Genomic DNA, 27,959 nt, shown 5'->3' on the forward strand with positions numbered 1-27,959 from the left:
AGTCCAGTCGCTAGCTAGCTAAGCCAATGTCTCCCAGACAGATACTAGTTTAGTCCAGTCGCTAGCTAGCTAAGCCAATGTCTCCAGACAGATACTAGTTCAGTCCAGTCGCTAGCTAGCTAAGCCAATGTCTCCATACAGATACTAGTTCAGTCGCTAGCTAGCTAAGCCAATGTCTCCAGAGAGATACTAGTTCAGTCCAGTCGCTAGCTAGCTAAGCCAATGTCTCCATACAGATACTAGTTCAGTCCAGTCGCTAGCTAGCTAAGCCAATGTCTCTAGACAGATACTAGTTCAGTCCAGTCGCTAGCTAGCTAAGCCAATGTCTCCATACAGATACTAGTCCAGTCGCTAGCTAGCTAAGCCAATGTCTCCAGACAGATACTAGTTCAGTCCAGTCACTAGCTAGCTAAGCCAATGTCTCCAGAGAGATACTAGTCCAGTCGCTAGCTAGCTAAGCCAATGTCTCCATACAGATACTAGTCCAGTCCAGTCGCTAGCTAGCTAAGCCAATGTCTCCCAGACAGATACTAGTCCGTCCGCTAGCTAGCTAAGCCAATGTCTCCATACAGATACTTGTCCGGTCGCGTAGCTAGCTAAGCCAATGTCTCCATACAGATACTAGTCCGGTCGCTAGCTAGCTAAGCCAATGTCTCCATACAGATACTAGTCCGGTCGCTAGCTAGCTAAGCCAATGTCTCCATACAGATACTAGTCCGGTCGCTAGCTAGCTAAGCCAATGTCTCCATACAGATACCAGTCCGGTCGCTAGCTAGCTAAGCCAATGTCTCCATACAGATACTAGTCCGGTCGCTAGCTAGCTAAGCCAATGTCTCCATACAGATACTAGTCCGGTCGCTAGCTAGCTAAGCCAATGTCTCCAGACAGATACTAGTCCGGTCACTAGCTAGCTAAGCCAATGTCTCCATACAGATACTAGTCCGGTCGCTAGCTAGCTAAGCCAATGTCTCCATACAGATACTAGTCCGGTCGCTAGCTAGCTAAGCCAATGTCTCCATACAGATACTAGTCCAGTCAGTCACTAGCTAGCTAAGCCAATGTCTCCATACAGATACTAGTCCAGTCGCTAGCTAGCTAAGCCAATGTCTCCATACAGATACTAGTCCAGTCGCTAGCTAGCTAAGCCAATGTCTCCAGACAGATACTAGTCCAGTCGTTAGCTAGCTAAGCCAATGTCTCCATACAGATACTAGTCCAGTCGCTAGCTAGCTAAGCCAATGTCTCCATACAGATACTAGTCCGGTCGCTAGCTAGCTAAGCCAATGTCTCCATACAGATACTAGTCCAGTCGCTAGCTAGCTAAGCCAATGTCTCCATACAGATACTAGTCCGTTCGCTAGCTAGCTAAGCCAATGTCTCCATACAGATACTAGTCCGGTCGCTAGCTAGCTAAGCCAATGTCTCCATACAGATACTAGTCCGGTCGCTAGCTAGCTAAGCCAATGTCTCCACACAGATACTAGTCCGTTAAGCTAGCTAGCTAAGCCAATGTCTCCATACAGATACTAGTCCAGTCGCTAGCTAGCTAAGCCAATGTCTTCAGACAGATACTAGTCCAGTCGCTAGCTAGCTAAGCCAATGTCTCCAGACAGATACTAGTCCAGTCGCTAGCTAGCTAAGCCAATGTCTCCATACAGATACTAGTCCAGTCGCTAGCTAGCTAAGCCAATGTCTCCATACAGATACTAGTCCGGTCGCTAGCTAGCTAAGCCAATGTCTCCATACAGATACTAGTCCGGTCGCTAGCTAGCTAAGCCAATGTCTCCATACAGATACTAGTCCGGTCGCTAGCTAGCTAGCTAAGCCAATGTCTCCATACAGATACTAGTCCGGTCGCTAGCTAGCTAAGCCATGTCTCCATACAGATACTAGTCCAGTCGCTAGCTAGCTAAGCCATGTCTCCATACAGATACTAGTTCAGTCCGGTCGCTAGCTAGCTAAGCCAATGTCTCCATACAGATACTAGTCCAGTCCAGTCGCTAGCTAGCTAAGCCAATGTCTCCAGACAGATACTAGTTTAGTCCAGTCGCTAGCTAGCTAAGCCAATGTCTCCAGACAGATACTAGTTTAGTCCAGTCGCTAGCTAGCTAAGCCAATGTCTCCAGACAGATACTAGTTCAGTCCAGTCGCTAGCTAGCTAAGCCAATGTCTCCAGAGAGATACTAGTTCAGTCCAGTCGCTAGCTAAGCCAATGTCTCCAGACAGAAACTAGTTCAGTCCAGTCGCTAGCTAGCTAAGCCAATGTCTCCAGACAGATACTAGTCCAGTCCAGTCGCTAGCTAGCTAAGCCAATGTCTCCAGACAGAAACTAGTTCAGTCCAGTCGCTAGCTAGCTAAGCCAATGTCTCCATACAGATACTAGTTCAGTCGCTAGCTAGCTAAGCCAATGTCTCTAGACAGATACTAGTTCAGTCCAGTCGCTAGCTAGCTAAGCCAATGTCTCCAGACAGATACTAGTTCAGTCGCTAGCTAGCTAAGCCAATGTCTCCATACAGATACTAGTCCAGTCCAGTCGCTAGCTAGCTAAGCCAATGTCTCCAGACAGATACTAGTTTAGTCCAGTCGCTAGCTAGCTAAGCCAATGTCTCCAGACAGATACTAGTTTAGTCCAGTCGCTAGCTAGCTAAGCCAATGTCTCCAGACAGATACTAGTTCAGTCCAGTCGCTAGCTAGCTAAGCCAATGTCTCCATACAGATACTAGTTCAGTCGCTAGCTAGCTAAGCCAATGTCTCCAGAGAGATACTAGTTCAGTCCAGTCGCTAGCTAGCTAAGCCAATGTCTCCATACAGATACTAGTTCAGTCCAGTCGCTAGCTAGCTAAGCCAATGTCTCTAGACAGATACTAGTTCAGTCCAGTCGCTAGCTAGCTAAGCCAATGTCTCCATACAGATACTAGTCCAGTCGCTAGCTAGCTAAGCCAATGTCTCCAGACAGATACTAGTTCAGTCCAGTCACTAGCTAGCTAAGCCAATGTCTCCAGAGAGATACTAGTCCAGTCGCTAGCTAGCTAAGCCAATGTCTCCATACAGATACTAGTCCAGTCCAGTCGCTAGCTAGCTAAGCCAATGTCTCCAGACAGATACTAGTCCGGTCGCTAGCTAGCTAAGCCAATGTCTCCATACAGATACTTGTCCGGTCGCTAGCTAGCTAAGCCAATGTCTCCATACAGATACTAGTCCGGTCGCTAGCTAGCTAAGCCAATGTCTCCATACAGATACTAGTCCGGTCGCTAGCTAGCTAAGCCAATGTCTCCATACAGATACTAGTCCGGTGCTAGCTAGCTAAGCCAATGTCTCCATACAGATACCAGTCCGGTCGCTAGCTAGCTAAGCCAATGTCTCCATACAGATACTAGTCCGGTCGCTAGCTAGCTAAGCCAATGTCTCCATACAGATACTAGTCCGGTCGCTAGCTAGCTAAGCCAATGTCTCCAGACAGATACTAGTCCGGTCACTAGCTAGCTAAGCCAATGTCTCCATACAGATACTAGTCCGGTCGCTAGCTAGCTAAGCCAATGTCTCCATACAGATACTAGTCCGGTTCGCTAGCTAGCTAAGCCAATGTCTCCATACAGATACTAGTCCAGTCAGTCACTAGCTAGCTAAGCCAATGTCTCCCATACAGATACTAGTCCAGTCGCTAGCTAGCTAAGCCAATGTCTCCATACAGATACTAGTCCAGTCGCTAGCTAGCTAAGCCAATGTCTCCAGACAGATACTAGTCCAGTCGTTAGCTAGCTAAGCCAATGTCTCCATACAGATACTAGTCCAGTCAGCTAGCTAGCTAAGCCAATGTCTCCATACAGATACTAGTCCGGTCGCTAGCTAGCTAAGCCAATGTCTCCATACAGATACTAGTCCAGTCGCTAGCTAGCTAAGCCAATGTCTCCATACAGATACTAGTCCGGTCGCTAGCTAGCTAAGCCAATGTCTCCATACAGATACTAGTCCGGTCGCTAGCTAGCTAAGCCAATGTCTCCATACAGATACTAGTCCGGTCGCTAGCTAGCTAAGCCAATGTCTCCACACAGATACTAGTCCGGTCGCTAGCTAGCTAAGCCAATGTCTCCATACAGATACTAGTCCAGTCGCTAGCTAGCTAAGCCAATGTCTTCAGACAGATACTAGTCCAGTCGCTAGCTAGCTAAGCCAATGTCTCCAGACAGATACTAGTCCAGTCGCTAGCTAGCTAAGCCAATGTCTCCATACAGATACTAGTCCAGTCGCTAGCTAGCTAAGCCAATGTTCCATACAGATACTAGTCCGGTCGCGTAGCTAGCTAAGCCAATGTCTCCATACAGATACTAGTCCGATTCGCTAGCTAGCTAAGCCAATGTCTCCATACAGATACTAGTCCGGTTGCTAGCTAGCTAGCTAAGCCAATGTCTCCATACAGATACTAGTCCGGTTCGCTAGCTAGCTAAGCCATGTCTCCATACAGATACTAGTCCAGTCGCTAGCTAGCTAAGCCATGTCTCCATACAGATACTAGTTCAGTCCGGTCGCTAGCTAGCTAAGCCAATGTCTCCATACAGATACTAGTCCGGTCGCTAGCTAGCTAAGCCATGTCTCCATACAGATACTAGTCCGGTCGCTAGCTAGCTAAGCCAATGTCTCCATACAGATACTAGTCCGGTCGCTAGCTAGCTAAGCCAATATCTCCATACAGATACTAGTCCGGTCGCTAGCTAGCTAAGCCATGTCTCCATACAGATACTAGTCCAGTCGCTAGCTAGCTAAGCCAATGTCTCCATACAGATACTAGTTCAGTCGCTAGCTAGCTAAGCCAATGTCTCCATACAGATACTAGTCCGGTCGCTAGCTAGCTAAGCCAATGTCTCCATACAGATACTAGTCCAGTCGCTAGCTAGCTAAGCCAATATCTCCATACAGATACTAGTCCGGTCACTAGCTAGCTAAGCCAATGTCTCCATACAGATACTAGTCCGGTCACTAGCTAGCTAAGCCAATGTCTCCATACAGATACTAGTCCGGTAGCTAGCTAGCTAAGCCAATGTCTCCATACAGATACTAGTCCAGTCGCTAGCTAGCTAAGCCAATGTCTCCATACAGATACTAGTTCAGTCCAGTCGCTAGCTAGCTAAGCCAATGTCTCCATACAGATACTAGTCCAGTCGCTAGCTAGCTAAGCCAATGTCTCCCATACAGATACTAGTCCGGTCCGCTAGCTAGCTAAGCCAATGTCTCCAGACAGATACTAGTCCGTCGCTAGCTAGCTAAGCCAATGTCTCCATACAGATACTAGTCCGGTCGCTAGCTAGCTAAGCCAATGTCTCCAGACAGATACTAGTCCGGTCGCGTAGCTAGCTAAGCCAATGTCTCCATACAGATACTAGTCCGTCCGCTAGCTAGCTAGGCCAATGTCTCCCATACAGATACTAGTCCAGTCGCTAGCTAGCTAAGCCAATGTCTCCATACAGATACTAGTCCGGGTCGCTAGCTAGCTAAGCCAATGTCTCCAGACAGATACTAGTCCAGTCGCTAGCTAGCTAAGCCAATGTCTCCATACAGATACTAGTCCGGTCGCTAGCTAGCTAAGCCAATGTCTCCATACAGATACTAGTTCAGTCCGGTCGCTAGCTAGCCAGCTAATGTCTCCAGACAGATACTAGTCCAGTCGCTAGCTAGCTAAGCCAATGTCTCCATACAGATACTAGTCCAGTCGGCTAGCTAGCTAAGCCAATGTCTCCATACAGATACTAGTCCAGTCGCTAGCTAGCTAAGCCAATGTCTCCATACAGATACTAGTCCAGTCGCTAGCTAGCTAAGCCAATGTCTACATACAGATACTAGTCCGTCGCTAGCTAGCTAAGCCAATATCTCCATACAGATACTAGTCCGGTTTCGCTAGCTAGCTAAGCCAATGTCTCCATACAGATACTAGTCCGGTCGCTAGCTAGCTAAGCCAATGTCTCCATACAGATACTAGTTCAGTCCGGTCGCTAGCTAGCTAAGCCAATGTCTCCAGACAGATACTAGTCCAGTCGCTAGCTAGCTAAGCCAATGTCTCCATACAGATACTAGTCCAGTCGCTAGCTAGCTAAGCCAATGTCTCCATACAGATACTAGTCCAGTCGCTAGCTAGCTAAGCCAATGTCTCCATACAGATACTAGTCCAGTCGCTAGCTAGCTAAGCCAATGTCTCCATACAGATACTAGTCCGGTCGCTAGCTAGCTAAGCACACCCACCACTGTGACTGACATCATGTTGGAACGCCTACAGTACACACACGGACAAACTAACGACTGCTGGGGAATAGGTACAACTATTCTGTCTAGTAGAAACGATGAGACACACTCGCACACACAAACACACACGCATACGCACACACAAACACACACAAACACACACAAACACACGCATACGCACACACAAACACACACGCATACGCACACACAAACACACACTCGCACACACAAACACACGCATACGCACACACAAACACACACTCGCACACACAAGCACACACAAACACACACGAACACACTATTTCTCTCTCTGCACCCCCCTTGTTTTCGAGCCCTGTCTCAGAGGAGTGGACTGACAGGAAACACTGTTGTTTGGAGACGCTGAAGTGTGTGTGTGCTCCTACTGCCTTGGCAGCCATTGCTCCTCACTCTCTCACTCTTTGTGTGTGTGTTTTTCCCTCCCGTCCGTTGGTCCGTCCTCAGCCCGTCTCCTACTGACTTGGCTGGCCCTGAGAAGCAACAGCAGCCTCCGACTGTCCAGGAGCAACAAGGGAACAAAACCGAGAGGAACACCTTCAGGTAAGCACTGTTACTGTACCTCTCGGGGACCGGGACAGAGACGAGGACTGAGACAGAGTTGTTTATCAGTGTGTGGGTGAGGGAGGGGAGAGGATGTACCTGCTGAGGGTCACTGTCATTATGATGAAAGCAGGGGTGGGGGGATTATATACAGTACCAGTCAAAAGTTTGGACACACCTACTCATTCAAGGGTTTTTCTTTATTTTTACTATTTTCTACATTGTAGAATAATAGTGAAGACATCAAAACTATGAAATAACACATATGGAATCATGTAGTAACCAAAAAAGTGTTAAACAAATCAAAATATATTTTATATTTGAGATTCTTCAAATATTTACATTTACATCATTTAGCAGAAGCTCTTATCCAGAGCGACTTACAAATTGATAGCCACCCTTTGCCTTGTTGACAGCGTTGCACTCTCTTGGCATTCTCTCAACCAGCTTCACCTGGAATGCTTTTCCAACAGTCTTGAAGGAGTTCCCACATATGCTGAGCACTTGTTGGCTGCTTTTCTTTCACTCTGCAGGGGGGATTATATACCTGCTGAGGATCACTGTCATTGTGATGAAAGCAGGGGGGGAGATTATATACCTTCAAGTGTTTCACTGATAAGGATAGCCATCACACGTTGTTAGAGAGATCTTTCACCAGTGTTTGGTCGTGTGGTGACTAGTATATTATTTTAGATGCTTTTATGTCCACCGTTGAGCTTTTGATCATCTTCCGTTTTGGATAAGCCAACCAGTGATTGCTCACTGACATTAAAACATTTTTGGTGACCATTTAAGAGACTCATTTGACACCATAATTTGTCTTAAACCTCATTTTTTTCGGCTAGATATAATGTAAATAGTTTCAGTATGTCTAATGGTCATTATTTGTCCTGTAACATTGACTCTAAATCATCTTGTATTGAATTAGAAGTCTTGACTTTCCTCTCTTCATGTCAGCTTTGTCTCTCTCTGACTCTCTCTCCCCCCTCTCCTCCTCTCTATCTTTTACTCTCTCCCCTCTCTATCTTTCACTCTCTCCTCTTTTCTCTCTCTCTCCCTCTTTCTGTCTCTTTCTCTGATGTTTCCTTCTCTCCTCTCCTCCTCCATTCCCTCACCTCTCCCTCTCCTTCTCCTCCTCCTTCCCTCGCTCCTCTCCTCCTTCCCTCTCCTTCTCCTTCTCCTCCTCGCTCTCCTCCTCCTTCCTTCTCCTCCTCCTTCCCGCTCTCCTCCTCCATTCCCTCGCTCCTCTCCTCCTCCATTCCCTCGCTCCTCTCCTCCTCCATTCCCTCGCTCCTCTCCTCCTCCATTCCCTCTCCTCTCCTCCTCCTTCTCCTCCTCCTTCCCTCGCTCCTCTCCTCCTTCCCTCTCCTTCTCCTCCTCCTTCCCTCGCTCCTCTCCTCCTTTTCCTTCTCCTCCTCCTTCCCTCGCTCCTCTCCTCCTCCATTCCCTCTCTCCTTCTCCTCCTCCATTCCCTCGCTCCTCTCCTCCTCCATTCCCTCTCTCCTCTCCTCCTCCTTCATAATGTCTGGCTGCCATCCTAATCTCTTTCCTTGCTGCTGTGGTTGCCCAACATTCCCTCCCTCCCTCCCTCCCTCCCTCCACCCCTCCCTCCTCCTCCCTCCACCCTCCCTCCCTCCCTCCCTCCCTCCCTCCACCCCTCCTCTTCCTCTCCTTGTACAGCTCTGAGCAGGCCAGCCACGATGCCGTTTGGTGAGTAGCCCTCTGCACGGCCAAAGAATGTGACTTTCTGTGAGGCGCCGTTGTGATTTTAAATCATTACGATAGTTAGTCATTTAAAGGAATGAGAGAGAGAGAGAGAGAGAGAGAGAGAGAGAGGGAGAGGGAGATGGAGGAAGAGAGGAAGGGACTGATGGAGGGAGGGATGGAAGATAGAGAGATGAAGGGAAGGATGGTGGGAGGGAATGAGGGAGGCACCACGCTGTTCAGACTTCCTGACAACAACCGACAGATGGGGCCCGTCAATTCAAATCCCCAATTAGAGACTTCAATTCAGGCCTTATGTAAGAGGGCTGTCACTGGAACATTAGCTTTATAGCTAAAGTGGGTTTACCATATTCTGTCGCAGTGTGCAGTATCTAGCATCACATTCAGAGGCTGTATTATGGTAGAACATACAAAATAAATGATTAACACCACATTCTGTTGATAGAACCATATAGGGCAAAAGGTTTCATACACAGAGCGAGACGGATTCTGGCAGCAGGTGAAACAACATTGAAGAATGCTTTGCTACGCTGCTCCAATTTTCAGCTATTTTCTCTCTCTCTCTGTTTCTGTCCAGAAGTTTAAACCCTCACCTCTCTTTCCCTGGCCTGCCTCTGTTTCTGTCCAGAAGTTTAAACCCTCTCCTCTCTTTCCCTGGCCTGCCTCTGTTTCTGTCCAGAAGGTTAAACCCTCTCCTCTCTTTCCCTGGCCTGCCTCTGTTTCTGTCCAGAAGTTTAAACTCTCTCCTCTCTTTCCCTGGCCTGCCTCTGTTTCTGTCCAGAAGTTTAAACTCTCTCCTCTCTTTCCCTGGCCTGCCTCTGTTTCTGTCCAGAAGTTTAAACTCTCTTTTTCTTTTATTACCCTTCCCTTTAAAGCTGCAATATGTAACTTTTTTGGGCGACTCGACCAAATTCAAATAGCAATATGAGTTATAGATCTGTCATCCTCATTAAAAGCCAGTCTAAGAAGCGGCAGATCTGTTCTATGTGCGCTATTTCTTTGCTTCCCGTTCTTAAGTTTTGTTTTTGCATTTTTTTCTTTTGGGTTTGTACACCAGATTCAAACATTTGAAAATACAATATTTTTGGTTTATTGAAAATATATTTCACAGCGGTTTAGATGGTATAATGATTCTCTACACTATACATTGCTTGTTTTGTCACATAAACTGAAATTAGGCGAACTATTAGAATTTTTGCAACCAGGAAATGGTTGCATATTGCACCTTTTTTAAAGTATGAATGGTTTCAATAGCGGCATGGAATTGTTTCTGATGATGATGTGGAAGTTTGGAATGCAATGATGACACAATGTTATGACTATCACATTCTGTTCAGATGATTTAATTACCATGGAGACCAGGTTACCATGCTCATCATCTCATCTATCAGCCAGCTCACACTCTCTTGTCTATATGTGGAGACCAGGTTACCATGCTCATCTATTTGGATGTTCAACCATTGTTTACCATATATTAAACATAACTAAGTGCTGGATTTGACTGTTAGTGGCTACGTGTTCTAGTGTGGACACTAGAGAAGTATTTCCTGCTTAATATGTACTTAGCTGCATTATAGTGGTGTTACTGTTCACGTTATTATAGACATTGGTATTGACGTGACCTTTACCCTCCTGTGGTGTCATCAGCCAGAGTCGGAGTAGTACGACGTGACACTACCACGTGTTGAGTTGGTATATCTCTCTCCAGTATCCTACCACGTGTTGAGTTGATATCTCTCTCCTGTATCCTACCACGTGTTGAGTTGGTATATCTCTCTCCAGGATCCTACCACGTGTTGAGTTGGTATTTCTCTCTCCTGTATCCTACCACGTGTTGAGTTGGTATCTCTCTCCTGTATCCTACCACGTGTTGAGTTGGTATATCTCTCTCCAGTATCCTACCACGTGTTGAGTTGGTATCTCTCTCTCCTGTATCCTACCACGTGTTGAGTTGGTATCTCTCTCCTGTATCCTACCACGTGTTGAGTTGGTATATCTCTCTCCAGTATCCTACCATGTGTTGAGTTGGTATCTCTCTCTGTCCTGTATCCTACCACTACCTCCTGTTGAGTTGGTATCTCTCTCTGTCCTGTATCCTACCACTATCTCATGTTGAGTTGGTATATCTCTTTCCTGTATTCTACCACGTGTTGAGTTGGTATCTCTCTCCTGTATCCTACCACTATCTCATGTTGAGTTGGTATCTCTCTCTCCTGTATCCTACCACTACCTCATGTTGAGTTGGTATCTCTCTCTCCTGTATCCTACCACTATCTCATGTTGAGTTGGTATCTCTCTCTCCTGTATCCTACCACTATCTCATGTTGAGTTGGTATCTCTCTCCTGTATCCTACCACTACCTCGTGTTGAGTTGGTATATCTCTCCTGTATCCTACCACTATCTCATGTTGAGTTGGTATCTCTCTCCTGTATCCTACCACTATCTCATGTTGAGTTGGTATCTCTCTCCTGTATCCTACCACTATCTCATGTTGAGTTGGTATCTCTCTCCTGTATCCTACCACTATCTAATGTTGAGTTGGTATATCTCTCTCCTGTATCCTACCATGTGTTGAGTTGGTATCTCTCTCCTGTATCCTACCACTACCTCATGTTGAGTTGGTATATCTCTCTCCTGTATCCTACCACTATCTCATGTTGAGTTGGTATCTCTCTCCTGTATCCTACCACTATCTCATGTTGAGTTGGTATCTCTCTCCTGTATCCTACCACTATCTCATGTTGAGTTGGTATCTCTCTCCTGTATCCTACCACTATCTCATGTTGAGTTGGTATATCTCTCTCCTGTATCCTACCACGTGTTGAGTTGGTATCTCTCTCCTGTATCCTACCACTACCTCGTGTTGAGTTGGTATATCTCTCTCCTACATGGCTGGACACCTTTTTTATTTCTTAGTTTGGAAGCGAAGGAAATTCATATTGAAACGTGTGTGTGGACATTCCTTGTCAAGTTACCGCCCCGCAGTATGATTTGATTAGCAGCCATTTTGTTAATGAAACGTTAAGGTGTTGGTGGTTGGTTGATGTGTACTGTAGAGGTATAAACCCATGTTCTCTCCCCAGCCCAGAGGACTGTAATGTTAATATGGACAAGCCCGTCCTCAGGAAGTTTGAGTAAGTACAGTGTGGTTATGGGAGCATTGTGTGCTTGGAGCCTGCTGCTGTTTCTGGGGTCTGGGGGTCATGGCTGGGTCTTAAATGGGGCCCTATTCCCTGTATAGTGCACAACTTTTGACCAGAGCCAATAGGGTTCTAATGGTCAAAAGCAGTGGACTTTTGTATTGAATAAGGTGCCATTTGGGGACGTTAGCCTGGGTGTTATGGTGTGTGGCGTCCATTTTGAAACGGTGTGTTGATGTTAACGTGTGTGTGGTCTGCGGTTTGTGATTTTAAAGTCGTTTCAACCAATCAATTAACAGGGTTTTATCGTGAACGTTCATTGACGTTACAGGGTTCAAGACACAGATTGAGCAGAAATGAAGGTGTAAGATTCATCACATGACAACAAGCTAGATTAAAGGGAATCATATTCATCATCTCCAGCACCACCCCAACATCAACATCTGTGAAAAGCGCGCTTTTCTATGTTTTGTAGTAAAACAAAAAATAGAGGAAGATATGTGTTTCTAATTTACATTTACAGTTACGTCATTTAGCAGATGCTCTTATCCAGAGCGACTTAGTTAGTTTATTTTTCATACTGGCCCCCCTTGGGAATCGAACCCACAACCCTGGCGTTGCAAACGCCATGCTCTACCAACTGAGCTACATCCCTGCCGGCCAATCCCTCCCCTACCCTGGGCCAATTGTGCGCCGCCCCATGGGACTCCCGGTCGCGGCCGGCTACGACAGAGCCTGGATTCGAACCAGGATCTCTAGTGGCACAGCTAGCACTGCGATGCAGTGCCTTAGACCACTGCGCCACTCGGGAGACTGCGATATTAACCAATTATGAGGAGGCGTTGCCTACTAATTGTCTACTAATTGGTTGATGATGTCATTGGAAACACTTATGTTCTATCTTTTTTTACTACAAAACATAGAAAAGTTCAATTTTTACATATGTTGATGTTGGGGTGGTGCTGGAAAAAACAAAAAATGGAGAAAAATATGCGTACTTTCGTTATGAAACACCATTTTCCACCACCATGCTGGAGTAGCTAATGCTAATCCCGGATGTTCCATATTGCGTTCAGCCAATCAGGTTGCAGCAGTCTGTTTTTTCACCCCTGGTCTGATAGTTTCAAAACTCTAGCGTGGACCGGGATTAGCATTAGCTACTCTAGCATGATGGTGGAAAATGGTGTTTCATAAAGAAAGTACGCATTTTTCTCAAATTGTTAATTTTTTATGTACGACCCGGTCCACAGGGGATACGAGTGTAGAACCGGCTGCATACATTCCCTTTGGACGGTAAGATGGAACGACTCAATACGGACTCAGAGAGAAGATTAAAGCAGTAAATCTGAGTGATGTGTTGCAGTGATCCAGGGGGCCTGTTTTAGCTGGAGTAGCTGCCTGCCCCTACTGAGCCCTCCCCTGGGGAAGGAGGGACGGAGAGTGGCTTCTTGGTGTGGTGGTTAGGTTGGCTTCTGTGTCTGGCTAGGACCTTAACATCTGAGAGCGTGGGCAGCATATCTGTGGCAGGGGGCCGATGAGTGTAATGGGTTTATCACAGCGTTGCTGCAGGGTATGGTATCTGTTCTGATCTGTTCTGGGGAACGAACATCAAATTCTTTTTGGTTATAAATGAGACTATAATCAGTATAATTCTAGACTATAATCAGTTTGTCTGGATCAGGTCAGGGGGTTTCTGTCTGATCTAATCTATTGTTTTATTGGTGTGATCCTGGATGGTTGCCCCGTAATGGTGTTGTGGACCTCTGCATGGCGGCTCAGTCACCACCAGTTTCCTCCCTGTCTGTGTTCCTGTAGAGGCACCTTCCTCCGCAGCCTGGCCGCCACCCAGTGGGAGAAGAAGAGTAGGAGTCAACACAAGAAGCTCCAGGATAGGCTGTCCCAGGATGACATCATAGTCACGTCCACCAGGGCAGAGGAGGAGGAGACCTCGCCTGCAGACAGCAGCCCCAGTACACCCACTGAAGGTACTGCACCCTAAACCTGCCCCTACCCTAGTCCTCTAGCCCTAACCCCCTGTTGAAACCAGCCCCTACCCTAGTCCTCTAGCCCTAACCCCCCTGTTGAAACCAGCCCCTACCCTAGTCCTCTAGCCCTAACCCCCTGTTGAAACCAGCCCCTACCCTAGTCCTCTAGCCCTAACCCCCCTGTTGAAACCAGCCCCTACCCTAGTCCTCTAGCCCTAACCCCCCTGTTGAAACCAGCCCCTACCCTAGTCCTCTAGCCCTAACCCCCCTGTTGAAACCAGCCCCTACCCTAGTCCTCTAGCCCTAACCCCCTGTTGAAACCAGCCCCTACCCTAGCCCCTAACCCCCCTGTTGAAACCAGCCCCTACCCTAGTCCTCTAGCCCTAACCCCCTGTTGAAACCAGCCCCTACCCTAGTCCTCTAGCCCTAACCCCCCTGTTGAAACCAGCCCCTACCCTAGTCCTCTAGCCCTAACCCCCTGTTGAAACCAGCCCCTACCCTAGCCCTAACCCCCCTGTTGAAACCAGCCCCTACCCTAGTCCTCTAGCCCTAACCCCCCTGTTGAAACCTGCCCTACCCTACCCCTCTAGCCCTAACCCCCCTGTTGAAACCAGCCCCTACCCTAGTCCTCTAGCCCTAACCCCCCTGTTGAAACCAGCCCCTACCCTAGTCCTCTAGCCCTAACCCCCTGTTGAAACCTGCCCCTACCCTAGTCCTCTAGCCCTAACCCCCCTGTTGAAACCAGCCCCTACCCTAGTCCTCTAGCCCTAACCCCCCTGTTGAAACCTGCCCCTACCCTAGTCCTCTAGCCCTAACCCCCCTGTTGAAACCAGCCCCTACCCTAGTCCTCTAGCCCCCCTGTTGAAACCAGCCCCTACCCTAGTCCTCTAGCCCTAACCCCCCTGTTGAAACCTGCCCTACCCTAGTCCTCTAGCCCTAACCCCCCTGTTGAAACCAGCCCCTACCCTAGTCCTCTAGCCCTAACCCCCTGTTGAAACCTGCCCCTACCCTAGTCCTCTAGCCCTAACCCCCCTGTTGAAACCAGCCCCTACCCTAGTCCTCTAGCCCTAACCCCCTGTTGAAACCAGCCCCTACCCTAGTCCTCTAGCCCTAACCCCCTGTTGAAACCAGCCCCTACCCTAGCCCTAACCCCCTGTTGAAACCAGCCCCTACCCTAGTCCTCTAGCCCTAACCCCCTGTTGAAACCTGCCCTACCCTACCCCTCTAGCCCTAACCCCCTGTTGAAACCAGCCCCTACCCTAGTCCTCTAGCCCTAACCCCCCTGTTGAAACCAGCCCCTACCCTAGTCCTCTAGCCCTAACCCCCTGTTGAAACCTGCCCCTACCCTAGTCCTCTAGCCCTAACCCCCTGTTGAAACCAGCCCCTACCCTAGTCCTCTAGCCCTAACCCCCTGTTGAAACCAGCCCCTACCCTAGTCCTCTAGCCCTAACCCCCCTGTTGAAACCAGCCCCTACCCTAGTCCTCTAGCCCTAACCCCCTGTTGAAACCAGCCCCTACCCTAGTCCTCTAGCCCTAACCCCCCTGTTGAAACCAGCCCCTACCCTAGTCCTCTAGCCCTAACCCCCCTGTTGAAACCAGCCCCTACCCTAGTCCTCTAGCCCCTAACCCCCTGTTGAAACCAGCCCCTACCCTAGCCCTAACCCCCTGTTGAAACCAGCCCCTACCCTAGTCCTCTAGCCCTAACCCCCTGTTGAAACCAGCCCCTACCCTAGTCCTCTAGCCCTAACCCCCTGTTGAAACCAGCCCCTACCCTAGTCCTAACCCCCCTGTTGAAACCAGCCCCTACCCTAGTCCTCTAGCCCTAACCCCCTGTTGAAACCAGCCCCCTACCCTAGTCCTCTAGCCCTAACCCCCCTGTTGAAACCAGCCCCTACCCTAGTCCTCTAGCCCTAACCCCCCTGTTGAAACCAGCCCCTACCCTAGTCCTCTAGCCCTAACCCCCTGTTGAAACCAGCCCCTACCCTAGTCCTCTAGCCCTAACCCCTGCTGAAACCAGCCCCTACCCTAGTCCTCTAGCCCTAACCCCCCTGTTGAAACCAGCCCCTACCCTAGTCCTCTAGCCCTAACCCCCCTGTTGAAACCAGCCCCTACCCTAGTCCTCTAGCCCTAACCCCCCTGTTGAAACCAGCCCCTACCCTAGTCCTCTAGCCCTAACCCCCCTATTGAAACCAGCCCCTACCCTAGTACTCTAGCCCTAACCCCCCTGTTGAAACCAGCCCCTACCCTAGTACTCTAGCCCTAACCCCCTGTTGAAACCAGCCCCTACCCTAGTCCTCTAGCCCTAACCCCCCTGTTGAAACCAGCCCCTACCCTAGTCCTCTAGCCCTAACCCCCTGTTGAAACCAGCCCCTACCCTAGTCCTCTAGCCCTAACCCCCTGTTGAAACCAGCCCCTACCCTAGTCCTCTAGCCCTAACCCCCCTGTTGAAACCAGCCCCTACCCTAGCCCTCTAGCCCCTAACCCCCCTGTTGAAACCAGCCCCTACCCTAGTCCTCTAGCCCTAACCCCCTGTTGAAACCAGCCCCTACCCTAGCCTCTAGCCCTAACCCCCCTGTTGAAACCAGCCCCTACCCTAGTCCTCTAGCCCTAACCCCCCTGTTGAAACCAGCCCCTACCCTAGTCCTCTAGCCCTAACCCCCCTGTTGAAACCAGCCCCTACCCTAGTCCTCTAGCCCTAACCCCCTGTTGAAACCAGCCCCTACCCTAGCCCTAACCCCCTGTTGAAACCAGCCCCTACCCTAGTCCTCTAGCCCTAACCCCCCTGTTGAAACCAGCCCCTACCCTAGTCCTCTAGCCCTAACCCCCTGTTGAAACCAGCCCCTACCCTAGTCCTCTAGCCCTAACCCCCTGTTGAAACCAGCCCCTACCCTAGTCCTCTAGCCCTAACCCCCCTGTTGAAACCAGCCCCTACCCTAGTCCTCTAGCCCTAACCCCCTGTTGAAACCAGCCCCTACCCTAGTCCTCTAGCCCTAACCCCCCTGTTGAAACCAGCCCCTACCCTAGCCCTAACCCCCTGTTGAAACCAGCCCCTACCCTAGTCCTCTAGCCCTAACCCCCTGTTGAAACCAGCCCCTACCCTAGTCCTCTAGCCCTAACCCCCCTGTTGAAACCAGCCCCTACCCTAGTCCTCTAGCCCTAACCCCCTGTTGAAACCAGCCCCTACCCTAGTCCTCTAGCCCTAACCCCCCTGTTGAAACCAGCCCCTACCCTAGTCCTCTAGCCCTAACCCCCCTGTTGAAACCAGCCCCTACCCTAGCCCTAACCCCCCTGTTGAAACCAGCCCCTACCCTAGTCCTCTAGCCCTAACCCCCCTGTTGAAACCAGCCCCTACCCTAGTCCTCTAGCCCTAACCCCCCTGTTGAAACCAGCCCCTACCCTAGTCCTCTAGCCCTAACCCCCTGTTGAAACCAGCCCCTACCCTAGTCCTCTAGCCCTAACCCCCTGTTGAAACCAGCCCCTACCCTAGCCCTCTAGCCCTAACCCCCTGTTGAAACCAGCCCCTACCCTAGTCCTCTAGCCCTAACCCCCCTGTTGAAACCAGCCCCTACCCTAGTCCTCTAGCCCTAACCCCCTGTTGAAACCAGCCCCTACCCTAGTCCTCTAGCCCTAGCCCCCCTGTTGAAACCAGCCCCTACCCTAGTCCTCTAGCCCTAACCCCCCTGTTGAAACCAGCCCCTACCCTAGTCCTCTAGCCCTAACCCCCCTGTTGAAACCAGCCCCTACCCTAGTCCTCTAGCCCTAGCCCCCTGTTGAAACCAGCCCCTACCCTAGTCCTCTAGCCCTAACCCCCCTGTTGAAACCAGCCCCTACCCTAGTCCTCTGGCCCTAACCCCCTGTTGAAACCAGCCCCTACCCTAGTCCTCTAGCCCTAGCCCCCTGTTGAAACCAGCCCCTACCCTAGTCCTCTAGCCCTAACCCCCTGTTGAAACCAGCCCCTACCCTAGTCCTCTAGCCCTAACCCCCTGTTGAAACCAGCCCCTACCCTAGTCCTCTAGCCCTAACCCCCCTGTTGAAACCAGCCCCTACCCTAGTCCTCTAGCCCTAACCCCCTGTTGAAACCAGCCCCTACCCTAGTTCTCTAGCCCTAACCCCCCTGTTGAAACCAGCCCCTACCCTAGTCCTCTAGCCCTAACCCCCTGTTGAAACCAGCCCCTACCCTAGTCCTCTAGCCCTAACCCCCTGTTGAAACCAGCCCCTACCCTAGTCCTCTAGCCCTAACCCCCCTGTTGAAACCAGCCCCTACCCTAGTCCTCTAGCCCTAACCCCCCTGTTGAAACCAGCCCCTACCCTAGTCCTCTAGCCCTAACCCCCTGTTGAAACCAGCCCCTACCCTAGCCCTCTAGCCCCTAACCCCCCTGTTGAAACCAGCCCCTACCCTAGTCCTCTAGCCCTAACCCCCCTGTTGAAACCAGCCCCTACCCTAGTCCTCTAGCCCTAACCCCCTGCTGAAACCAGCCCCTACCCTAGCCCTAACCCCCCTGTTGAAACCAGCCCCTACCCTAGTCCTCTAGCCCTAACCCCCCTGTTGAAACCAGCCCCTACCCTAGTCCTCTAGCCCTAACCCCCTGTTGAAACCAGCCCCTACCCTAGTCCTCTAGCCCTAACCCCCTGTTGAAACCAGCCCCTACCCTAGTCCTCTAGCCCTAACCCCCTGTTGAAACCAGCCCCTACCCTAGTCCTCTAGCCCTAACCCCTGTTGAAACCAGCCCCTACCCTAGTCCTCTAGCCCCTAACCCCCTGTTGAAACCAGCCCCTACCCTAGTCCTCTAGTCCTAACCCCCCTGTTGAAACCAGCCCCTACCCTAGCCCTAACCCCCCTGTTGAAACCAGCCCCTACCCTAGTCCTCTAGCCCTAACCCCCTGTTGAAACCAGCCCCTACCCTAGTCCTCTAGTCCTAACCCCCTGTTGAAACCAGCCCCTACCCTAGTCCTAACCCCCTGTTGAAACCAGCCCCTACCCTAGTCCTCTAGCCCCTAACCCCCCTGTTGTAACCAGCCCCTACCCTAGTCCTCTAGCCCTAACCCCCCTGTTGAAACCAGCCCCTACCCTAGTCCTCTAGCCCTAACCCCCTGTTGAAACCAGCCCCTACCCTAGTCCTCTAGCCCTAACCCCCCTGTTGAAACCAGCCCCTACCCTAGTCCTCTAGCCCTAACCCCCCTGTTGAAACCAGCCCCTACCCTAGTCCTCTAGCCCTAACCCCCCTGTTGAAACATTTACATTTACATTTTAGTCATTTAGCAGACGCTCTTATCCAGAGCGACTTACAGGAGCAATTAGGGTTAAGTGCCTTGCTCAAGGGCACATCGACAGATCTTTCACCTAGTCGGCTCGGGGATTAGAACCAGCGACCTTTCGGTTACTGGCACAACGCTCTTAACCACTAAGCTACCTGCCGCCCTACCCTAGCCCTAACCCCCCTGTTGAAACCAGCCCCAGGCCCTAGCCCCCTAGCCCTAGCCCCAGGCCCCTAGCCCCAGGCCCCTAGCCCCTAGCCCCCAGGCCCCTAGCCCCTAGCCTCTAGCCCCAGGCCCCTAGCCCCTAGGCCCAGGCCCCTAGCCCCTAGTCCCTAGCCCCAGGCCCTAGCCCCAGGCCCCTAGCCCCAGCCCCAGGCCCCTAGCCCCTAGGCCCCTAGCCCCAGGCCCCTAGCCCCAGGCCCCTAGCCCCTAGGCCCAGGCCCCTAGCCCCAGGCCCTAGCCCCAGGCCCTAGCCCCTAGCCCCAGGCCCCTAGCCCCTAGCCCCTAGCCCCAGGCCCCTAGCCCCAGGCCCCTAGCCCCTAGGCCCAGGCCCCTAGCCCCTAGCCCCTAGCCCCAGGCCCCTAGCCCCTAGCCCCTAGCCCCAGGCCCCTAGCCCCTAGCCCCAGGCCCCTAGCCCCAGGCCCCTAGCCCCAGGCCCCTAGCCCCTAGCCCCTAGCCCCAGGCCCCTAGCCCCAGGCCCCTAGCCCCAGGCCCCAGGCCCAGTACCCCTGACAGCCTGACCCGGTAGGGCCCTGTCCTGAGAACATCTCTCCTCTCAGACCCTCGTTGAGCCGTCCTAATTGTTAGTGACACACACACGGCGCTTGCCATTGGTCGGCAAACGCTTTGAGCGTCATCACAACACCTCAGAATGAGGAAGTGTTGTTGGGAGCAAGAGGAGGGAGGGCTGATCCTTACTCCTCTCCAGTCAGATGTGAGACGACCCATGTTTCCAATAACGGGCCCTGCAGTGTCAAACAGGGGCAGGACATTACGTAACATAGCCTCAACTCATGCTGGGAAGGGCGAGAGTTTCTCATTAGAGACCTGGAATAGAGGAGGAATAGTTACTGAGGAGGAATAGACCTGGAATAGAGGAGGAATAGACCTGGAATAGTAATAGTTACTGAGGAGGAATAGACCTGGAATAGAGGAGGAATAGACCTGGAATAGTAATAGTTACTGAGGAGGGATAGACCTGGAATAGAGGAGGAATAGACCTGGAATAGAGGAGGAATAGACCTGGAATAGTAATAGTTACTGAGGAGGGATAGACCTGGAATAGAGGAGGAATAGACCTGGGATAGTAATAGTTACTGAGGAGGGATAGACCTGGAATAGAGGAGGAATAGACCTGGAATAGTAATAGTTACTGAGGAGGGATAGACCTGGAATAGTAATAGTTACTGAGGAGGGATAGACCTGGAATATGAATAGTTACTGAGGAGGGATAGACCTGGAATAGAGGAGGAATATACCTGGAATAGAGGAGGAATAGACCTGGAATAGTAATAGTTACTGAGGAGGGATAGACCTGGAATGGGAATAGTTACTGAGGAGGGATAGACCTGGAATAGAGGAGGAATAAACCTGGAATAGAGGAGGAATAGACCTGGAATAGTAATAGTTACTGAGGAGGGATAGACCTGGAATAGAGGAGGAATAGACCTGGAATAGTAATAGTTACTGAGGAGGGATAGACCTGGAATAGAGGAGGAATAGACCTGGAATAGTAATAGTTACTGAGGAGGGATAGACCTGGAATAGTAATAGTTACTGAGGAGGGATAGACCTGGAATAGTAATAGTTACTGAGGAGGGATAGACCTGGAATAGGAATAGTTACTGAGGAGGGATAGACCTGGAATAGACCTGGAATAGAGGAGGAATAGTTACTGAGGAGGAATAGACCTGGAATAGTAATAGTTACTGAGGAGGGATAGACCTGGAATAGTAATAGTTACTGAGGAGGGATAGACCTGGAATAGTAATAGTTACTGAGGAGGGATAGACCTGGAATAGAGGAGGAATAGACCTGGAATAGTAATAGTTACTGAGGAGGAATAGACCTGGAATAGTAATAGTTACTGAGGAGGGATAGACCTGGAATAGTAATAGTTACTGAAGAGGAATAGACCTGGAATAGTAATAGTTACTGAGGAGGGATAGACCTGGAATAGGACTAGTTACTGAGGAGGGATAGACCTGGAATAGGAATAGTTACTGAGGAGGGATAGACCTGGAATAGAGGAGGAATAGACCTGGAATAGAGGAGGAATAGTTACTGAGGAGGAATAGACCTGGAATAGGAATAGTTACTGAGGAGGGATAGACCTGGAATAGGAATAGTTACTGAGGAGGGATAGACCTGGAATAGAGGAGGAATAGAGGAGGAATAGTTACTGAGGAGGAATAGACCTGGAATAGTAATAGTTACTGAGGAGGGATAGACCTGGAATAGTAATAGTTACTGAGGAGGGATAGACCTGGAATAGTAATAGTTACTGAGGAGGAATAGACCTGGAATAGTAATAGTTACTGAGGAGGGATAGACCTGGAATAGAGGAGGAATAGACCTGGAATAGGAATAGTTACTGAGGAGGGATAGACCTGGAATAGAGGAGGAATAGACCTGGAATAGAGGAGAAATAGACCTGGAATAGAGGAGGAATAGTTACTGAGGAGGAATAGACCTGGAATAGTAATAGTTACTGAGGAGGAATAGACCTGGAATAGTAATAGTTACTGAGGAGGAATAGACCTGGAATAGTAATAGTTACTGAGGAGGAATAGACCTGGAATAGGAATAGTTACTGAGGAGGAATAGACCTGGAATAGGAAACCCCCAGAAAATAGACCATAGCTCTATCTGGACGGGGTTAGTTTAGCACAAAACACCACATCTGTCATTTTAGTCCTTTGTGAATCTGTCAGTCATTTTTACATGGCGGGAGAGTAACATTTCCAGCCAGAATAACCTACTGTTTTCCGACCAACTCCAAGGCCCTCTGATAATACTAGTTCTGTGTTTTTGAGAGACATTACAGGGTTTGACAGGTGCTGCTTGTAGTTTGAGCAAGAAAACAAGTGATGTGCATATATTTCATATGAATGGCCTACAGTTATCAACTTTAACAGCCAATACTTTTGTTTATGTTTTTTGTGCCAAATAACTGAAGTTGAACGTCACCAAATACGTCAGTTTAATTAAATGTGCGATAACAAACTAGGCTATTGTGTCTAGGCCTATTTAATGAAGCCTCTGTTGACGTAGGCAGCAGATCTCAAAGCAGGGGGGCATCACTGATTCCCCTCTGAGCTAAACCTTTTGGAAATGGCAAGTTCATTTTCTCATCCATAAACGCATCTCAAGTGCCAGTGCGCTGTTCAGCAGCTCACAGAGGGACTTTTCATGAGGAATGACTGTGGATCACTAAGAATGAGGACTATGAGGTAGGTATTTATGCATAGTCACTTTAACTCTACCCACATGTACATATTACCTCAACTACCTCAACTAGCCGGTGCCCCCGCACATTGACTATGCAACGGTACCCACCTGTATATATAGCCTCCCTACTGTCACTTTATTTTACTGTATATATAGCCTCCCTACTGTCACTTTATTTTACTGTATATATAGCCTCCCTACTGTCACTTTATTTTACTTCTGCTCTTTTTTTCTCAACACTTTTTTGTTGTTGTTTTATTCTTACTTTTTTTGTTTAAAATAAATGCACTGTTGGTTAAGGGCTGTAAGTAAGCATTTCACTGTAATGTCTGCACCTGTTGTATTCGGCGCATGTGACCAATAAAATTTGATTTGATTTGATTTGATCACACTTCCTCAATGTATATATTATGGGGACACCTGTACATTTGGAAGCCAAGCACGATTTATCAGTGTAGCCGATTATCAACTAGACAGGATGTTGAATATCTTCAAACCTAGAATAAAAACCTCCAGGCTTCCGTCATGAGGGTCAATTGAATGAAAAATAATCAAGAATTACAGTCAGTTTGGAAAAAATGAATCCCGTGTGAATGGCCCTCATGCTGGGGTAATAAGGACATAACCAACGTCTCTAGTAATACTAGTCCTGTCTGGGCTCCCAGCTCTGACACCAGATGAGAGGCATCTAGTTTCCCATGAAGTCTCAGACCCCTGAGAGCATGACTCTGGAAGTCTGGCTATAGAGCCCCTCCCTCCCTCCCTCCCTCCATCTCTCACTTTCTCCCTCCCTCCCTCCCTCCCTCCCTCCCTCCCTCCCTCTCTCCCTCTCTCCCTCTCTCCCTCTCTCCCTCTCTCCCTCTCTCCCTCTCTCCCTCTCTCCCTCTCTCCCTCTCTCCCTCTCTCCCTCTCTCCCTCCCTCCCTCCCTCTCTCCATCTCTCACTTTCTCCCTCCCTCCATCTCTCACTTTCTCCCTCCCTCACTTTCTCCCTCCCCTCTCTCCCTCCCTCCCTCTCTCCATCCCTCCCTCCCTCTCTCCATCCCTCCCTCCCTCCCTCCCTCTCTGGCCACTCAAAGCCTCTCTGTCTATTCTGTTCCTCTGGTAAACTCATGGAAATGATGGAGAGGCCCAGAAAACTGCCCCCCACACACTGGCACACACTGGCACACACTGGCACACACACACACACACACACACACACACACACGCACACACACGCACACACACACTGGCAAGCACACACACACTGGCAGGCACACACACACACACACGCACACACACACACACACACACTGGCAGGCACACACACACACACACGCACACACACGCACACACACACTGGCAGACACACACACACACACATTCTTACTCTCTCTCTCTATATCTCTTTCTCTCCTCTCTATATCAATTCAATTGTCTATTTAAGGACTTTATTGTCATGGGAAACGTATGTTACCATTGCCAAAGCAAGTGAAATAGATAAACAACATTGAATTAAACAATAAAAACATTAAACTCACAAATGTTCCAAAAGAATAAAGACATTTCAAATGTCATATTATGTCTATATACAGTGTTGTAACAACGTGCAAATAGAGTTAAAGTACAAATGGGAAAATAAATCAACATAAATATGGGTTGTATTTACAATGGTGTTTGTTCTTCACTGGTTGCCCTTTTCTTGTGGCAACAGGTCACTAATCTTGCAGCTGTGATGTCATACTGTGGTATTTCACCCAATAGATAAGGGGAGTTTATCAAAATTGTATTTGTTTTGGAATTATTTGTGGATCCGCTGTAATCTGAGGGAAATATGTGTCTCTAATATGATCATACATTTGGCAGGAGGTTAGGAAGTGCAGCTCAGTTTCCACCTCATTTTGTGGGCAGTGTGCACAAGGCCTGTCTTCTCTTGAGAGCCAGGTCTGCCTACGGCGGCCTTTCTCAATAGCAAGGCTATGCTCACTGAGTCTGTACATAGTCAAAGCTTTCCTTAAGTTTGGGTCAGTCACAGTGGTCAGGTATTCTGCCACTGTGTACTCTCTGTTTAGGGGCCAAATAGCATTCTAGTTTGCTCTGTTTTTTAGTTAATTCTTTCCAATGTGTCAAGTAATTATCTTTTTGTTTTCTCATGAGTTGGTTGGGTCTAATTGTGTTGTTGTCCTGGGGCTCTGTGGGGTCTGTTTGTGTTTGTGAACAGAGCCCCAGGACCAGCTTACTTAGGGGACTCTTCTCTAGGTTAATCTCTCTGTAGGTGATGGCTTTGTTATGGAAGGTTTGGGAATCGCTTCCTTTTAGGTAGTTGTAGAATTTTAACGGCTGTTTTCTGGATTTTTATAATTAGTGGGTATTGGCCTAATTCTGCCCCGAATGCATTATTTGGTGTTTTACGTTGTACACTGAGGATATTTTTGCAGAATTCTGCATGCAGAGTCTCAATTTGGTGTTTGTCCCATTTTGTGAATTCTTGGTTGGTGAGCTGACCCCAGACCTCACAACCATAAAGGGCAATGGGTTCTATAACTGATTCAAGTATTTCTCTCTATCTCAATCTCTCTCTCCTCTCTCTCTCTCTCTCTCTCTCTCTCTCTCTATCTCTTCTTTATCTCTCTCCTCTATACTCTCTCTCTCTCACTCTCTCTCTCTCTCTCTCTCTCTCTCTCTCTCTCTCTCTCTCTCTCTCTCTCTCTCTCTCTCTCTCTCTCTCTCATCTCTCTCTCTCTTTCTCTCTATCTCTCTCTTCCTCTCTATCTCTCTCTCTCTCTCTCTCTCTCTACATCAATACAATTTCAATTCAAAGGGCTTTATTGGCATGGGAAACAGAGACATTTCTCTCTCTCTCTCTGTCTGTCTTACACACACACTCAGACAAGTGAAAAGACGTTGGCAGAGGAGGCCAGAGGGCCTTTCACGTTGATGTGAGTCTGGGGGGCATTTCTCTGAAGTACACTCACTGGCATTACGCTCTGCCAGTAACGTATCAAATGGAAATTCACTCATACGTTATCTGAAATGTAGTTTATTCAGTTGTGAATGTTTACTTACAGGTTTTTTTCTGTGTGTGTGTGTGTGTGTCTGTGTGTCTGTGTGTCTGTGTGTCTGTGTGTCTGTGTGTCTGTGTGTCTGTGTGTGTACCAACAGCCCCATTCCAGGCCAGCGGTGCAGGAACAGATCCCCAGCCAGAGCCCCACACAGGGGGGCAGGTCTCAGGAGAGACTGGCCCCATCCAGAGCATCCTGGAGCAGCCTGACCCAGCAGATACACAGGCTCCCCATAATGAACCAGGCAAGAGAATAACATCCGACCCGCTCCTTTTAACTCCACATCCTCTCTGCCCCTTCCGTTCTGTCTGTCGTTCTGTCTGTCGTTCTGTCTGCCGTTCTGTCTGTCGTACTGTCTGTCGCATTGCTGTCTGTCGTTCTGTCTGTCGTTCTGTCTGTCGTTCTGTCTGCCGTTCTGTCTGTCTTTCTATAGTGTCTTCATCATTGAGCTCTGACTGACTGTCTACAGTCTACAGACTGTATATTATACAGGGACCGGCCTGTCTACTGACTGTAGGGACCAGCCTGTCTACTGACTGTATATTATACAGGGACCGGCCTGTCTACTGACTGTATATTATACAGGGACCAGCCTGTCTACAGACTGTATATTATACAGGGACCGGCCTGTCTACTGACTGTATATTATACAGGGACCGGCCTGTCTACTGACTGTATATTATACAGGGACCGGCCTGTCTACAGACTGTATATTATACAGGGACCGGCCTGTCTACTGACTGTATATTATACAGGGACCGGCCTGTCTACTGACTGTATATTATACAGGGACCGGCCTGTCTACTGACTGTATATTATACAGGGACCGGCCTGTCTACTGACTGTATATTATACAGGGACCGGCCTGTCTACTGACTGTATATTATACAGGGACCGGCCTGTCTACTGACTGTATATTATACAGGGACCGGCCTGTCTACTGACTGTATATTATACAGGGACCGGCCTGTCTACTGACTGTATATTATACAGGGACCGGCCTGTCTACTGACTGTATATTATACAGGGACCGGCCTGTCTACAGACTGTATATTATACAGGGACCGGCCTGTCTACTGACTGTATATTATACAGGGACCGGCCTGTCTACTGACTGTATATTATACAGGGACCGGCCTGTCTACAGACTGTATATTATACAGGGACCGGCCTGTCTACTGACTGTATATTATACAGGGACCGGCCTGTCTACTGACTGTATATTATACAGGGACCGGCCTGTCTACTGACTGTATATTATACAGGGACCGGCCTGTCTACTGACTGTATATTATACAGGGACCAGCCTGTCTACTGATTGCATGTAAACTATACAGGGACCAGCTTGAAAGTGACTGTATTTGAACTATACAGGGACCAGCCTGTCTACTGACTGTATTTGAACTATACAGGGACCAGCTTGAAAGTGACTGTATTTGAACTTAGTATTCCTTAGGTTATCTGTAGGGCCACAAGAGAACTCCTTTTGGGTGGGTCACAACTGAAAACCAGAGGTTTGTGAACCCCTACCATAGGTGGCACCTGCAGATGAACTGAATTCAATAGAGACCAAGGTAGTTAGTGGGATTATTGTGACATCTAGTGGAACTCAGTGAGGACAGACAATCATAGCTCACAGACACACAAGTCCAACACACACAATCACTTTCTTTACACTTTCAGAGACTTCTTTAAGTTATTTGGTCCTTCAGACTCCACAGGGCAGCAACACTCTGTTTGGTCCTTCAGACTCCACAGGGCAGCAACACTCTGTTTGGTCCTTCAGACTCCAGAGGGCAGCAACACTCTGTTTGGTCCTTCAGACTCCAGAGGGCAGCAACACTCTGTTTGGTCCTTCAGACTCCAGAGGGCAGCAACACTCTGTTTGGTCCTTCAGACTCCAGAGGGCAGCAACACTCTGTTTGGTCCTTCAGACTCCAGAGGGCAGCAACACTCTGTTTGGTCCTTTAGACTCCAGAGGGCAGCAACACTCTGTTTGGTCCTTCAGACTCCAGAGGGCAGCAACACTCTGTTTGGTCCTCCAGACTCCAGAGGGCAGCAACACTCTGTTTGGTCCTTCAGACTCCAGAGGGCAGCAACACTCTGTTTGGTCCTCCAGACTCCAGAGGGCAGCAACACTCTGTTTGGTCCTTCAGACTCCACAGGGCAGCAACACTCTGTTTGGTCCTTCAGACTCCAGAGGGCAGCAACACTCTGTTTGGTCCTCCAGACTCCACAGGGCAGCAACACTCTGTCATGGAATGCTCACATCCAGTAGCAAATTTCAAACCAAAATATTTTCATTGTGTCTGGCTTTGAAGATAACATGGCAGATTCCATCTCTTCCTCCCCCCAGTGGCCAGGAGACTAATGACCCAGTCCTAAACAGTCTTGGCCTGCATCCCAAATGGGACCCTATTCCACTACCGTTTGACCAGAGGACCAGGGTCCAAAAGGCTCTGGTCAATAGGTAGTGCTCTCTAAAAGGGTATAGGGTACCATTTGGGACTCCAACCTGACCATGGCCCTTATGGCCTCCAACGTCCCAC

The 27,959-nt window shown here is 49.1% G+C and overlaps 1 protein-coding gene across 1 annotated transcript in view; it reads left to right on the forward strand.

Annotated features, from left to right (window-relative positions):
• Nucleotides 1-27,959, forward strand: part of LOC121548376 (FH1/FH2 domain-containing protein 3-like) — a 74,272-nt gene that overhangs the window by 35,987 nt on the left and 10,326 nt on the right. Inside the window, exons 3-7 of the mRNA XM_045209951.1 lie at nucleotides 6,715-6,810; nucleotides 8,491-8,520; nucleotides 11,620-11,670; nucleotides 13,492-13,661; nucleotides 25,511-25,654. Coding sequence (XP_045065886.1) covers nucleotides 6,715-6,810; nucleotides 8,491-8,520; nucleotides 11,620-11,670; nucleotides 13,492-13,661; nucleotides 25,511-25,654 — 491 coding nt within the window. The remainder of the gene's footprint in view (nucleotides 1-6,714; nucleotides 6,811-8,490; nucleotides 8,521-11,619; nucleotides 11,671-13,491; nucleotides 13,662-25,510; nucleotides 25,655-27,959) is intronic.

Source organism: Coregonus clupeaformis, chromosome 32, assembly GCF_020615455.1.
Source record: "Coregonus clupeaformis isolate EN_2021a chromosome 32, ASM2061545v1, whole genome shotgun sequence".
Classification (NCBI taxonomy): domain Eukaryota; kingdom Metazoa; phylum Chordata; class Actinopteri; order Salmoniformes; family Salmonidae; genus Coregonus; species Coregonus clupeaformis.